General features: G+C 44.5%; 1 protein-coding gene across 1 annotated transcript; it reads left to right on the top strand.

Annotated features, from left to right (window-relative positions):
* The first annotated feature begins 5,538 nt into the window (after positions 1-5,538).
* LOC109759672 (subtilisin-like protease SBT3.9) lies at positions 5,539-10,658 on the top strand. The gene is made up of 10 exons (XM_020318502.4): positions 5,539-5,758; positions 6,038-6,129; positions 7,499-7,596; positions 7,762-7,938; positions 8,025-8,638; positions 8,717-8,787; positions 8,879-9,133; positions 9,256-9,382; positions 9,555-9,753; positions 9,837-10,658. Exons 1-10 carry the CDS (start codon positions 5,654-5,656, stop codon positions 10,370-10,372), a joined length of 2,274 nt encoding a protein of 757 aa, XP_020174091.1. The 5' UTR covers positions 5,539-5,653; the 3' UTR covers positions 10,373-10,658.
* Positions 10,659-11,668: the final 1,010 nt, after the last annotated feature.

Raw genomic sequence — 11,668 nt, 5'->3', positions numbered from 1 at the left:
TCTCCTCAACGGTAAGCCAGGGCCCTAGTTCCAGTGTCGCCAAGGTTTGCGGCAAGGCGATTCCCTATCTCCCTATCTCTTCATCTTGGAGGCGGATGTCTTAAAACGTCTCATTATTCAGGCCTTCGACTGTGGACTCCTGACTCATCCGATCGATCACGATATGCCTTGCACTGTGCTTCAGTATGCGGATGACACGCTAATTGTCCTCCCCCCTGACGTTGCTCAGCTTCGGACTCTCAAAAACATCCTGCTCCAATTTTCTGAGGCTGCTGGGCTGAAAATCAATTTCCACAAAAGCACCTTTGCCTCGATTCATGTCGACCCCGACCTCTCGGCTTGCCTTGCCGCAATCCCGGGTTGCCGCAGTTGCCACCTTCCCCCAATCCTACTTGGGCTTGCCTTTATCCACTCACAAACTAAACCTGGCTGATTTCTTCTTCATCATTGACAAGGTCGATCGTCGTCTTGCCGGATGGAGGGGCCTTTTGCTTTCCTTGGCCGGAAGGGCTATCCTGGTCCGCTCTGTTTTACGCGCCCTGCCAATCTATGCCATGAGTGTTCTTCTTCTCCCGGTTGGAACCATTCAGGAAATCGAGAAACGCTGTAGGGCCTTCTTTTGGTCTGGCCAGGAAAAAACCTCGGGCGGCAACTGCAAGGTCGCTTGGGACCTCGTTTGTGCTCCTTTCGCCAATGGGGGCCTTGGTTTTCTTTCTCTCCCACACATGAACCTCTGTCTATTACTTAAACACATCTCCAAGCTGCACGACGAGCAAATCTCGGGAGAGACCGGATACTTGATCTCCAAATAAGGCTGGTCGGCCACTAATGATGTGGGCATATCAGACAACCAGCATACCCCGATCTGGAAGGACATCATGAAAGGCCTCGCCCTATTCCGGGACTCTACCAGGGTCAGCATCGGTAATGGAGCCACTACCTCCTTCTGGCTAGACCTTTGGCTACCTCACTCATCCCAAACCCTAGCCCAACAATTCCCGGCCCTGTTTTCTCACTCCAACCGAATACACACTTCAGTGGCACGCGCTTTGACCTCTACCAACCTAAGCTTGGACCTAACCCCTAGGCTTTCTAACGCAGCCGATTGCGAACTGCTTGAACTACGCACTATTTTGGCCACGGTCAACTTGAATTTGCAGGTAGCTGACAGGAGAACTACAAGGGATGCTGGGAAACCTTTCACCGCTAGGCTTGCCTACCACGTGGTTTGGAGGGACAAACCCACAGACACGCTCGCCCCGGCCATCTGGCGAAACTACGCCCCAAATAAATGCCGGATATTCCTCTGGCTTGCACGCAAGGACCGCCTCTTCACAAATGAGCGACGCTTCAGACGGGACATTGCCACTTCGGCCGCGTGCCCCTTCTGCGACCACGACGAATCCATCAACCATCTTCTCTTCGGGTGCCAGCACCTCGCTCCTCTTTGGGAGGAGCTTGAAAGCCTCTGTCCAGATACTCCGCAGGGGCTGCTCCAAGCATGGGAGGGTGAATGGCACAACGGAACTAGATCAACTGTTCTGCTGGCCGTTCTTTGGAATATCTGAAAGAGAAGGAACGCCAAGGTTTTTCGGAACATTCAGCTTGGGCTCCATGATGTTGCAGGCACCGCTGCGGATGATCTAAAACTTTGGTCACACCGCTGCAATAATGCTCAAAAGAAAATTAGGCTCCGGGACTGGGGCTCCATGTTGTTTCACCTTGCCGGGAGATTATAGCTTCTCGCTACATGTAATTTTGTTTCCCCCCTCTAATCCTCATGTACTCTCTCTCCCCCCCCTGAGATATGTAACACCCTGACGGTTGGCAATAAAGGTTCAGGCAGGCGTAAGCCCGCCGTTGACGCGTCAAACATGGCACTACTCTTCTCCCAACTCCGGCTGTACAATGAAGTTGGTGTAGCACTTGACGAATTTGCTCAATTGTTCTTTCGAGTTGGTCCTGCTGCTTCTGCGCCACCAACTGTCACCAGTGCAGTAAAAGGTTCATGACTCTGTAAACAACATGCATAGGAGAAGAAACTACTTTGTCACGAAAGATTATATCATTCCTAGTCATCCAAATCAACCATATTATTGCCGCCAACAACATAAGCATGATACTGTTTTTCTTTCTCCCTGGTATTGGGATACAAACCCGATTAAACTCCTCTAAGTTTAAAGGAATATATCGCAAATTTAAACCTTCTTTCACAACTCACCAAACAAAGTTAGCCATGGGACATTGAGACATCAGATGCATCGTGTCTTTGAGCTGCCCGCAGAGACACATCCAACGTCTCCTCTCTCCTGGCCAGCCTCGATTATGCAACTCCATAGTTACTTGCGGTTTACCATGCCAACACGGCCATAAAAAAATTGCTGCTTAGCAGGAATTTTGCCTTCCAAATGCCCCACATCTGGAGCTCAAAACACCCTGTTGACCATGGCTTTATACAAAGATATGGTACAAACAACCATTCTTGGAAAGAGCCCATCTTACACTATCCTCACTATCCGTTAGCTGGAATGCTGGATTTAATTAGCTCTTCCCACTAGGTCATTTAATTCCAAAGGGGTCACAGGACTATTTAAAGAAATATCAATACCCGTATCCAAGATGATCTCACTAACTGTAGCATCTATCTGCTCTGCTCACAGTACTGAAAATTTTGTGCATATTTGGCCCTGAGAGAAACATTGTCACACCAGACATCATGATAAAAGTGCCGCAACTAACAAGTGCATCAACTTTTCAAATAAAGAAAACAAGAAGATATTGGTTCGACCAAACTTTTCACTATGATTGAGCATATGCAGCATCTATGGCTCGAACGATTGATCGATACATAAAGCAGCTGTGATGCGCAAAGAGCATTACGGACAAGAACTAGTGATCACCCTACAGTGGCTTGGTCTGGAAATTGGTGTCTATAAAGACCTATACTCCTTGATGTCCATTCTTCCCCGGGCTCAATACTAGTACAGGACAGGATGTCCATTCGTTCTGACCAGGCCCACGAGGCCATGATAGGTAAGCTTCTATCGGCTTGTTCTGCAGCCATAGTGTGCTTCAGTTTTTTTCCCTACGATTCCGAGTTCCACCATCATCATTGAGATAGTGGGCCTTGAGGTTGCTCTGCCCTTTCAAACAAGAAAGGGTTTTCTTGATAGCACTTTGACCGAACAAAATGTTTTGGCTAGCCCATTATGAAATTCTCTTGAAAAAGCCAAGGCACCAATCCAAAATGGAAAAGTAGTGGCTGCACCCACCTTCGGTGGACCCATGCAAGAAAATATAGCAAAAAATTTGAAAAAATTCTGAAACTTTGTGGGAATGATCATCAACAAATGTTATGGGGGCTTGTAAAGTTTGGTGGTCAAATAACATTCGAGAAGCACTCTACAAAAAAGACAAAATTACAAAAACAGCTCAAACAGTACACTTACATTTTGACTAATTTTCAGTGAATTTATCTATTTTGTAGAGAGCTCCTCGAATGTTATTTGACCATCAAATTTTGCAAGCCTCTCTAACATTTGTTGATGATCATTTCCACAAAGTTTTAGATTTTTTTTGAAATATTTTGATATGTTTTCTTGCGTGGGTGCACCGTTGGTGCACCGAGTGGGTGTAGAAGAACCACTCTCATCCAAAATATGCCCCTTGACCTTGAGGTTGCTCTGCCCTTTTCAAAAAGAGAAGGTTGTCCTCCCACAAAACGTGCCATAGAGCTTGTCTGGCCTCGAGACTTACACGCGCTCACATCACGCCCACTATCCATGCTGGGGCCGTCGTACAGCAAATTAACTATCAAAATCTATGCATACCTAGAGCTACCAACCAAAATGTGCATTTGAGTTATATTGTGTGTGCAGTTGCAGATACGTTAGCAAGGTTCCATGCATGCATTGGTATGAAAGAACAGAAAAAAAAAGCCATGCATATGCATGCCTTCCTTTTTTTATAAGTGCACAAAAGTGTATTTAAAAAACATATAAGTGCATGCTAAATGTACAAGGGTGAAATGTGTTGATTTGTTAAAGACAAAAAGAGAGCACAAGCAATATGCACGGAGCATCTCTGATGTGCAAGGAGCATTATCGACAAGAACTAGTGATCACTCAACAGTGGCTCCATTTGAAAATTGGGTACTGTAAAGCCATATATTCCTTTGAGATACCGATGTGACAGCTGAACTAATTTGCCATATACTCACCGGACGGAGGGAGTATAGCCATAAATCCATAGCTAGCTAGCTAGGGTCAGACGATGTTTCCACCAGACAATTTCTCGATATTTCGCTTGCTCTCATTCCGTTGGTGAATTATTTATGTCTCTCATCACTAGCTAATGGACACATAAATCGGCTATCACGTGCAATGAGCAAAAAAAAAAAAAACTAGTGGTCACACCACCATCTGAAAAAACCGGGTCTGTAAAGTCATATATTCATTAAGATGTCCATTATTCTTCCCCAGGCTAAATGCCAAGCTCTACAGGGTATCCTTGCTGCAATGATGGATGCTCCTCTTTTGTTGGACACGTCTTGGAACCTGGTCCTATCTTTTTCTTCATATGCCGTTTCACTCTCAGGCTTTGGAACCTAGTTATTCAGAAATTTCGCATCCACGCCATGGACACATCCGCATGGCACTTGTTCGACTCTGTTCAGGCGTGGTGGGCGAGCACGTGCGCCGCTTGCATCGCGACTGAAAAGCAAAGGCATCGATTACCATATTAGTATCGTGGGTCATCTGGAATGAGCGTAACGCAAGAGTGCTCAGCCAAAAGAGCGCAACCCCGCAAATTTTGCTCAACATCATTGTCGACGAGGCAAACCTTTGGATCAAAGCCGGGCAAAGAAATTAGGATCTTTTGCAAGAATAATTGCCATGTCGTAACATGAGTGTGTTGTAACAAACTCTTTCTCCTCCTTATTTAATATATGAGGCAAATATTTTCCCTCCGTTTAAGAAAACAAAACAAAAGGGGAGCTCGATCGGCATAGTGGGGCGATGGAGTTACACAATTGCTACTTTAGTAACCTTCCGCTGCGGATTTGCCTGTACGCACGAGTAATTGTCATGCCGCTTATTTGTGTGTGCGTTGTAAAACTCTAAACTCTACTCTTTCTTATTTAATAGAAGAGGCAAATCTTTTGCCTCCGTTTCAAAAGAAAAAAGATGCACATGCAGCAGTAGCTACAGTCTTTTCACTTTACGAAAATCTCAGCCGCCGTTAGAGTTGATATACGCTTCAGACTTGATGCTTCTACAAAGTTATACTAAAACAGAGACACTTATTTTGGGACTCTACTATATGTAGTGTCTTGCTACAATAATGCTCGACTAAATCTTAACCTGTCATTTTTCATTCAACGGCTACAAGCGCTAAGTAAGTTAGAGGGAGACATAGCTTCAGCATATCAGACAAGCTGCGCGAGTAACCTTCACCTTGTTACTTTTTAGTTTACTCATTTGTACTACAGGTTAATCCCGGCGTCATATCAGTTGATACAATGTCGGTGGCAAGATATCGGCCCTACCACTTGCAGGCACTAACGACTGCAACTTTTAACAAGTAGAGGTTCTCAGCTCAGAGCTTACTATAAAAAGAGGAAGGCAGCTGTGGTTAGTAATGTAACAGATCCATGGCAAGGTTCTCAGAGCTTAGAGCGCCATGTCTGCTACTCCTTGTGTTTCTTCTCTACTCATCTCTGCGATTGCAGCTGTCGCAAGGGCTCAAACAAAGACGGGTAAGCTAGCTGCCATGCCATTAATAACCCAGCTTCAACCTAGCTAGCAAGTGTTCGTCATGATCCCTCTTAATCTATGTCTTGTCAAAGCTCTTCTCCGAATGTGCTGTCCGGCGCACTGATGTTAGTGACTAGCTTGTATCTGCAATTACTAAAGTAATTTAGTTGCCAAAAACATGTTAAACTACAGCTTACTAGCAAAGCCAAGTTGGTAAGGTCCATCCCATTCATTGCTAATCAGGGGAGACGTTGTTAGTTAATACGTAAACATGTTTTCAGGTATACATCGTCTACCTTGGGGAGAGGCAACATGAAGATGTCAGTCTCGTCACCTCTTTGCACCATGACTTGCTCACTTCCGTTCTCGGAAGGTACCTTTCATAGTACTAGCTAGCTACTCCCTTCGATCCATAATAAGCGTCATCAATTTAATACAAAGTTGCACTGAATCAGCGATATTATACAACATCCTGGCTCCAGTATTATACAACACAACTGCTTCTCTGTATGCTTCCATGTTGTGTTCGGTCATGTTCTGTTCGGTTGGCTTCATCAGCGTGTCTCTTTGTCGGTTGGCTTCAACATCTACTTTAGTTAGGTACTTATTAGGTGGCTTCCTTGGTCTTGTTGAGATTTTCACCTTGTGTTTTGCTTAAACGAGTTTTGCATATTTTGCATTCCACTACGTCCATTTTTATGTGCTTAATTAAACTAGTTGTAGGAGCTTCCAGTCATTTTGAGGTTTCTCCAAAAATAAAGTTGCAGGGAGGGACTATGCTATGGTTAGTCTCAATATTGTAGACTCATGGACTCCTCTGAATGGCACTATGGCAGTCCCATCACTTTCTGCACCTCTCTTTTCTTTTTGAACCAAAAATCTCAAACAAGAATCAAATGCAGAAAATTCAAAATAAAATACCCTTATTCTCTAAGTGGTCAAAATTGATTAATATAATTAGAAATTAGTGCACAGTCTCCAGACTTTACTGTGAGAAAGAAATAATACCACCAAATATAAATTGCAAGGTGAGTATCTTAAGCTAGCTGCTAGAAATTAAACTGCATTCGTCAGCGGATCTTAACTGTCCAGGTTAACTAAGGATGACAAGCTTGATAAATGGTAGCTGAGGTGGTGTTTGGCTTATCTATAATTTTGTATGCAGAATTTTTGTCGTCTTTTGTCCCTTCATTTTCTCCTCTATTCTTCCTCCTTAGTCTCCACTCCTTATCTGTTCAAAAAATTAGAACACTACTTGCAGAAACTTAATCAAGCTATTTGCAGAACACCACTCCTTCAAATTTGAACTAAAACCACGACACTTATTTTAGATCGGAGCAATGGGAGTAGTATTATAATGCCCTCCAGGATACAGGATTGTAGAAACATAGGAATAAATAAAGTCATAGAATTATGATATCCCGTCATATGGAATCTTATAAGAAGCAAAAACATGGACATCATTAACTGGCATAATTATGTTTTACTTATTTAGATATGGAAAGGAGTAAATCACCAAGATGCATTGGAACTTTAAATACAATTTTATTAAGAAGTAACCTCACGGTATAACATAAAACTCCTCCAAAATGTGAAGGAAACATTCCTATTCTACAAAGGCTTTCTATATCCTCCAAATTAAATTAGTTTTTCTCAAAAGTTCCTTTCCTCCAAAAGTAGAATTATTATTTCATTATACCATTTCTCAAGTTGGTTTACACAAGTATGTACTGGCTATGAAGCAAGGAGGCGGCTCTCGAATCGATTGTCCACAGCTACAGATATGGTTTCTCAGGCTTTTCTGCAATGCTTACTGAATCACAAGCGAGAAAGATCCAGAGTATGTATAATATATATGTGCATAATTTATCTCTCTTTTGATCTTTCCCTCTAGCTTTGAGATAAGGTGTAGTATTAGTCAATTGATATTTATCGACAAATGCTTGTTGACCATCACTGTGATTCATAAGTTAATAATCACTTGCTGCTTCCGGCTCGGATACAGCACTGCCTGGAGTGGTGAGTGTGAAAGAGAACACAATGGTACGCATGCATACTACTCGGAGCTGGGATTTCCTTGGGCTGTCCATGGGCGTGGACATCAAGCAGGAGCAGCAGCCAAATGAGCTCCTTGCAGCAGCAAACCATGGAGATGGGATGATTATCGGTGTCATCGACTCAGGTGGATGCGATGGCTCGTTCAGCCCAAGGTTAACACAATTAATTGTGTGGGGGGTTTACCTCCAGTCCACTTGTCTTTCATTTCAGGTGTTTGGCCTGAGTCACAGAGCTTCGCTGATGATGGCTATGGACCTCCTCCTTCAAAATGGAAGGGAACTTGCCAAGCGGGTGCCAACTTCAGTGCCCACGATTGCAATCGAAAGCTCATCGGTGCGCGGTGGTATGCTGGCCCTGACATCGACAGGAGATTTCTCCAAGGTGACTTCCTGTCTGCCAGGGATTCTCATGGCCACGGCACCCACACAGCCTCCACAGCCGGTGGCAACGTCGTCCACAACACCAGCTTCTTCGGACTGGCTGCTGGAACGGCTCGTGGTGGCGCACCTCGCGCCCGGATAGCAGTGTACAAGGCTTGCTGGGGTACTTGCTCTACCGCGAGCGTTCTGAAAGGCATCGATCATGCTATCCATGACGGTGTTGACGTCCTATCGCTCTCTCTCGGAAGCACGGACGAAATGGCAGCATTAGGAACGCTGGGTGCTGTGACAAGAGGCATCCCGGTCATCATGGCAGCCGGAAATGATGGACCTACAGAGCAAACGGTGCAGAACTCTTCACCATGGCTACTCACGGTTGCTGCAACCACGGTTGATCGATCATTCCTCACGGTTATCACCCTCGGGAATAACCGACAGTTTGTGGTATGCATCTTCAGATTTGACCATGCGTCATGTTTTACCTCTCTTCCTTCTCACAATGGGATGCTTAATTGATTACAGGCACAATCCATGTATGTGGCAGATAAAGGTGGTGATGAGTTCTCTCAACTTCTGTATTACTTTAATGATAGGTAAGATTCCCTTATAAATATACTCCGAACACCATTTAAATAAATATGAATTTCACCCACAGTGGATAAGCAAGGGGTAACTGTTTTGCAGGTGTGACCCGGACTACATAAACAGCACTGACATACACGGGAAGGTGGTATTCTGCTACACACCAGGACCGGGTAGTGTCTCTGCACCACCCAAGTATGCAGATATTGCAGCGACGGTGCGGAGAAATGGAGGGAAGGGATTTATATTCTCACAGAATAATCTGGACTCTCTTGATCTATATGCAATTAAAGGACCAGCCCTTCCTTGCGTTCCTCTCGACTTCAAGACTAGCTATCAGATTGCTGTGTACTGCAAGTACGTAGAGAAAGTTCTTAGATGTACATGAATCGATTTTCTACTTTCTGGACGTACGCATATTATCATCTCCATTTCAATGTTTACCAAAGCTTTCTCGTTTCCCCTTATAATTATGGCAGTCGCATTGGCATCCCAAAAATAAAGATATCAACAACCCGAACAACCAGCGGAAGTGAAGTTGTTGCCCCAAGAATAGCAGCTTTCTCATCAAGGGGGCCTAGTCCTATCTATCATGGGGTTCTCAAGGTAAGCAGCGCACCTCTAGCTAGCAATCTCTTATTAAGGTAAATAAATTGTTCGATTCAGTCACTACATAGTGTCATTGGAGTCTTCTCTTTCCTTAAAGTTACAATCTACTAAGAAACATATATAGAATTAACTCTACTTGCCTTAATTAGTTGTGCTCCCAAATGAACAGCCTGATATTGCTGCACCTGGGGTGTACATTTTAGCCGCTGCAGCACAAACTGGTGCTTACAAAAGTCTAGGTGTTTCCTACGTCTTTGATTCTGGAACATCCATGGCCTGCCCACATATATCTGGGATAGTCGCTCTACTCAAATCCGTGCATCCTGACTGGTCCCCTGCCGCCCTAAAATCAGCACTAATGACAACCGGTAATTATCTGATTCTCTACATATATAGTTGAGATGTGGAGTATTTATTTATGCAAAGCACAAATAAAGTGTCTCTCTTGCAGCACATACCATGGACAGTCATGGGGTTCCAATAGAAGCAAATGGAAATCGTGCAAAGATCGCCGACCCGTTTGATTACGGAGCAGGGTCTGTTAATCCAACCAAGGCAGCTGATCCAGGCCTGATATATGACATCAGTGCGTCAGATTACCTCGAGTTTTTCAACTGTCCACAAGGATTTGGTTCAAATAACAACTGCACACCACCTGACTTGAACCTCCCATCGATTGCCATTCCTGGCCTCAAGACATCTGTGACGGTTGTGCGCACTGTTACCAATGTTGGCCAGCCGAATGCGGTGTACAAGGCATTCTTGGAGCCTCCACCTGGCGTCAAGATGGCTGTGGAGCCAGCAGTGCTGGTGTTCAGCAATGCAAAGAGGGTGCAGAGTTTCAAGGTGATTTTCAGGGCCACCCGAAGGATCCAGGGCAGCTACACCTTCGGTAGCTTGGCATGGCATGATGGAGGCGCCCACCTGGTTCGGATCCCGATTGCAGTTCGTGTGGTGATTGAAGAGCTCTACTCAGATGCCTCTTAAGTGGGGACGTTACATGCAGTTCGACTGTAAAATAAAAGACGACTGGATCTGTATCTGTGTTTTTTTTTCGGAACTCCCACTATGGCTATGGTGATTAGTGTCCGTTCCTATGGTACGTGAACATTTATGTCAGTGTATTGAAAACTTGACATAAGTTTGTATGGTACCGGCGGAATAAGGAAATCCACCCGCAACTAGACAAGATTTTCTGCCTTGCTGCTAGCAATGGTAACTCCCTTAATGTTAAAATTCTTCAGACTAAGTGAATGGAAAGCATCGCATACAACAGCACTATGATAGGGTTACGTCAGTACGTGTTAAAAGAAACCCCGCACAGGGAAGAGACGGAATGCAGAGCTAGTTTTATAAGTCGATAGACTAAAGGATAAGAAAGATGATTCTTTGCGAGGAACAAAACATTTCGCTTTACCGACCCAAAAGCAGCTAGAGGCCTTTTTCTCGTTTCTTGTTTGACTCAAGTACACACAAGACACAACAATGGAGGCCCCTTTTCTTTTCCTCACGTACAGATAATTTGAGGTGTCAATACCATCGAGACGCTGTCGACCTTTTCTTTTTTTCTTTTCTTTGCGACTGGAAGGCACGTAGTCCTTGTTCTCTTGGATCTTGTTTGATGGTGTACAGAAACCAAAAACCCAGACTCAAGGCATACAGAAGTCAAAATGAAAATCTGATGCTTGTACTTTGTAGTGCACTGTTTTGACAGCCTAAACTCTATGACTGTAGTCCTTTTATCGCAGCAATGGGTTGTCGAAACAAATGAAACAAGGTTCCTTTGTGGATGCATGGAGTATCTGATGATGCTCAAGTTTCAAGGGAAGAGAGGTCATTTAGGCTACGGATTAACAGCCTGGGAATTTCCACATATGTAAACAATGTATTATAACGAAGATCTTAGAAACGGGTAGGCCATACTTCTGATTGTCTATATGATATGTTACTCTTCTATTAAAACGAATCTGAATCTAACTTTCATATTTCCTTGAGGGACTATAGATGGGTCGCTCCTGGTTCAGTTAATTGGAAATTCGCAAGCCGGCCCCCGATAAAACTACACTACCATTCAGAAAAGTTGAAAACTGTAGTAATCAAGTCCTGATTGTCAAGTTACCTGGACTGGACGTACGGCCGGACTACCATTGCTTTGCGTGGGAGCAGCTGACGGAATTGGACTGGGCGCCGGTCGCCGGGGACCTGGACTGGGCGAGCGGGCCGTCGCTGCCTCGCCGAGAAGAGGCTGGGCGAACGCCTCACGGGGCTGGCCGTCTGCGTAGG

The sequence above is a fragment of the Aegilops tauschii genome, chromosome 5 (genome assembly GCF_002575655.3).
Source record: "Aegilops tauschii subsp. strangulata cultivar AL8/78 chromosome 5, Aet v6.0, whole genome shotgun sequence".
Lineage (NCBI taxonomy): Eukaryota > Viridiplantae > Streptophyta > Magnoliopsida > Poales > Poaceae > Aegilops > Aegilops tauschii.
Note: the sequence above shows the minus strand (reverse complement) of the source record. Positions and strands in the feature narration are given on the sequence as shown.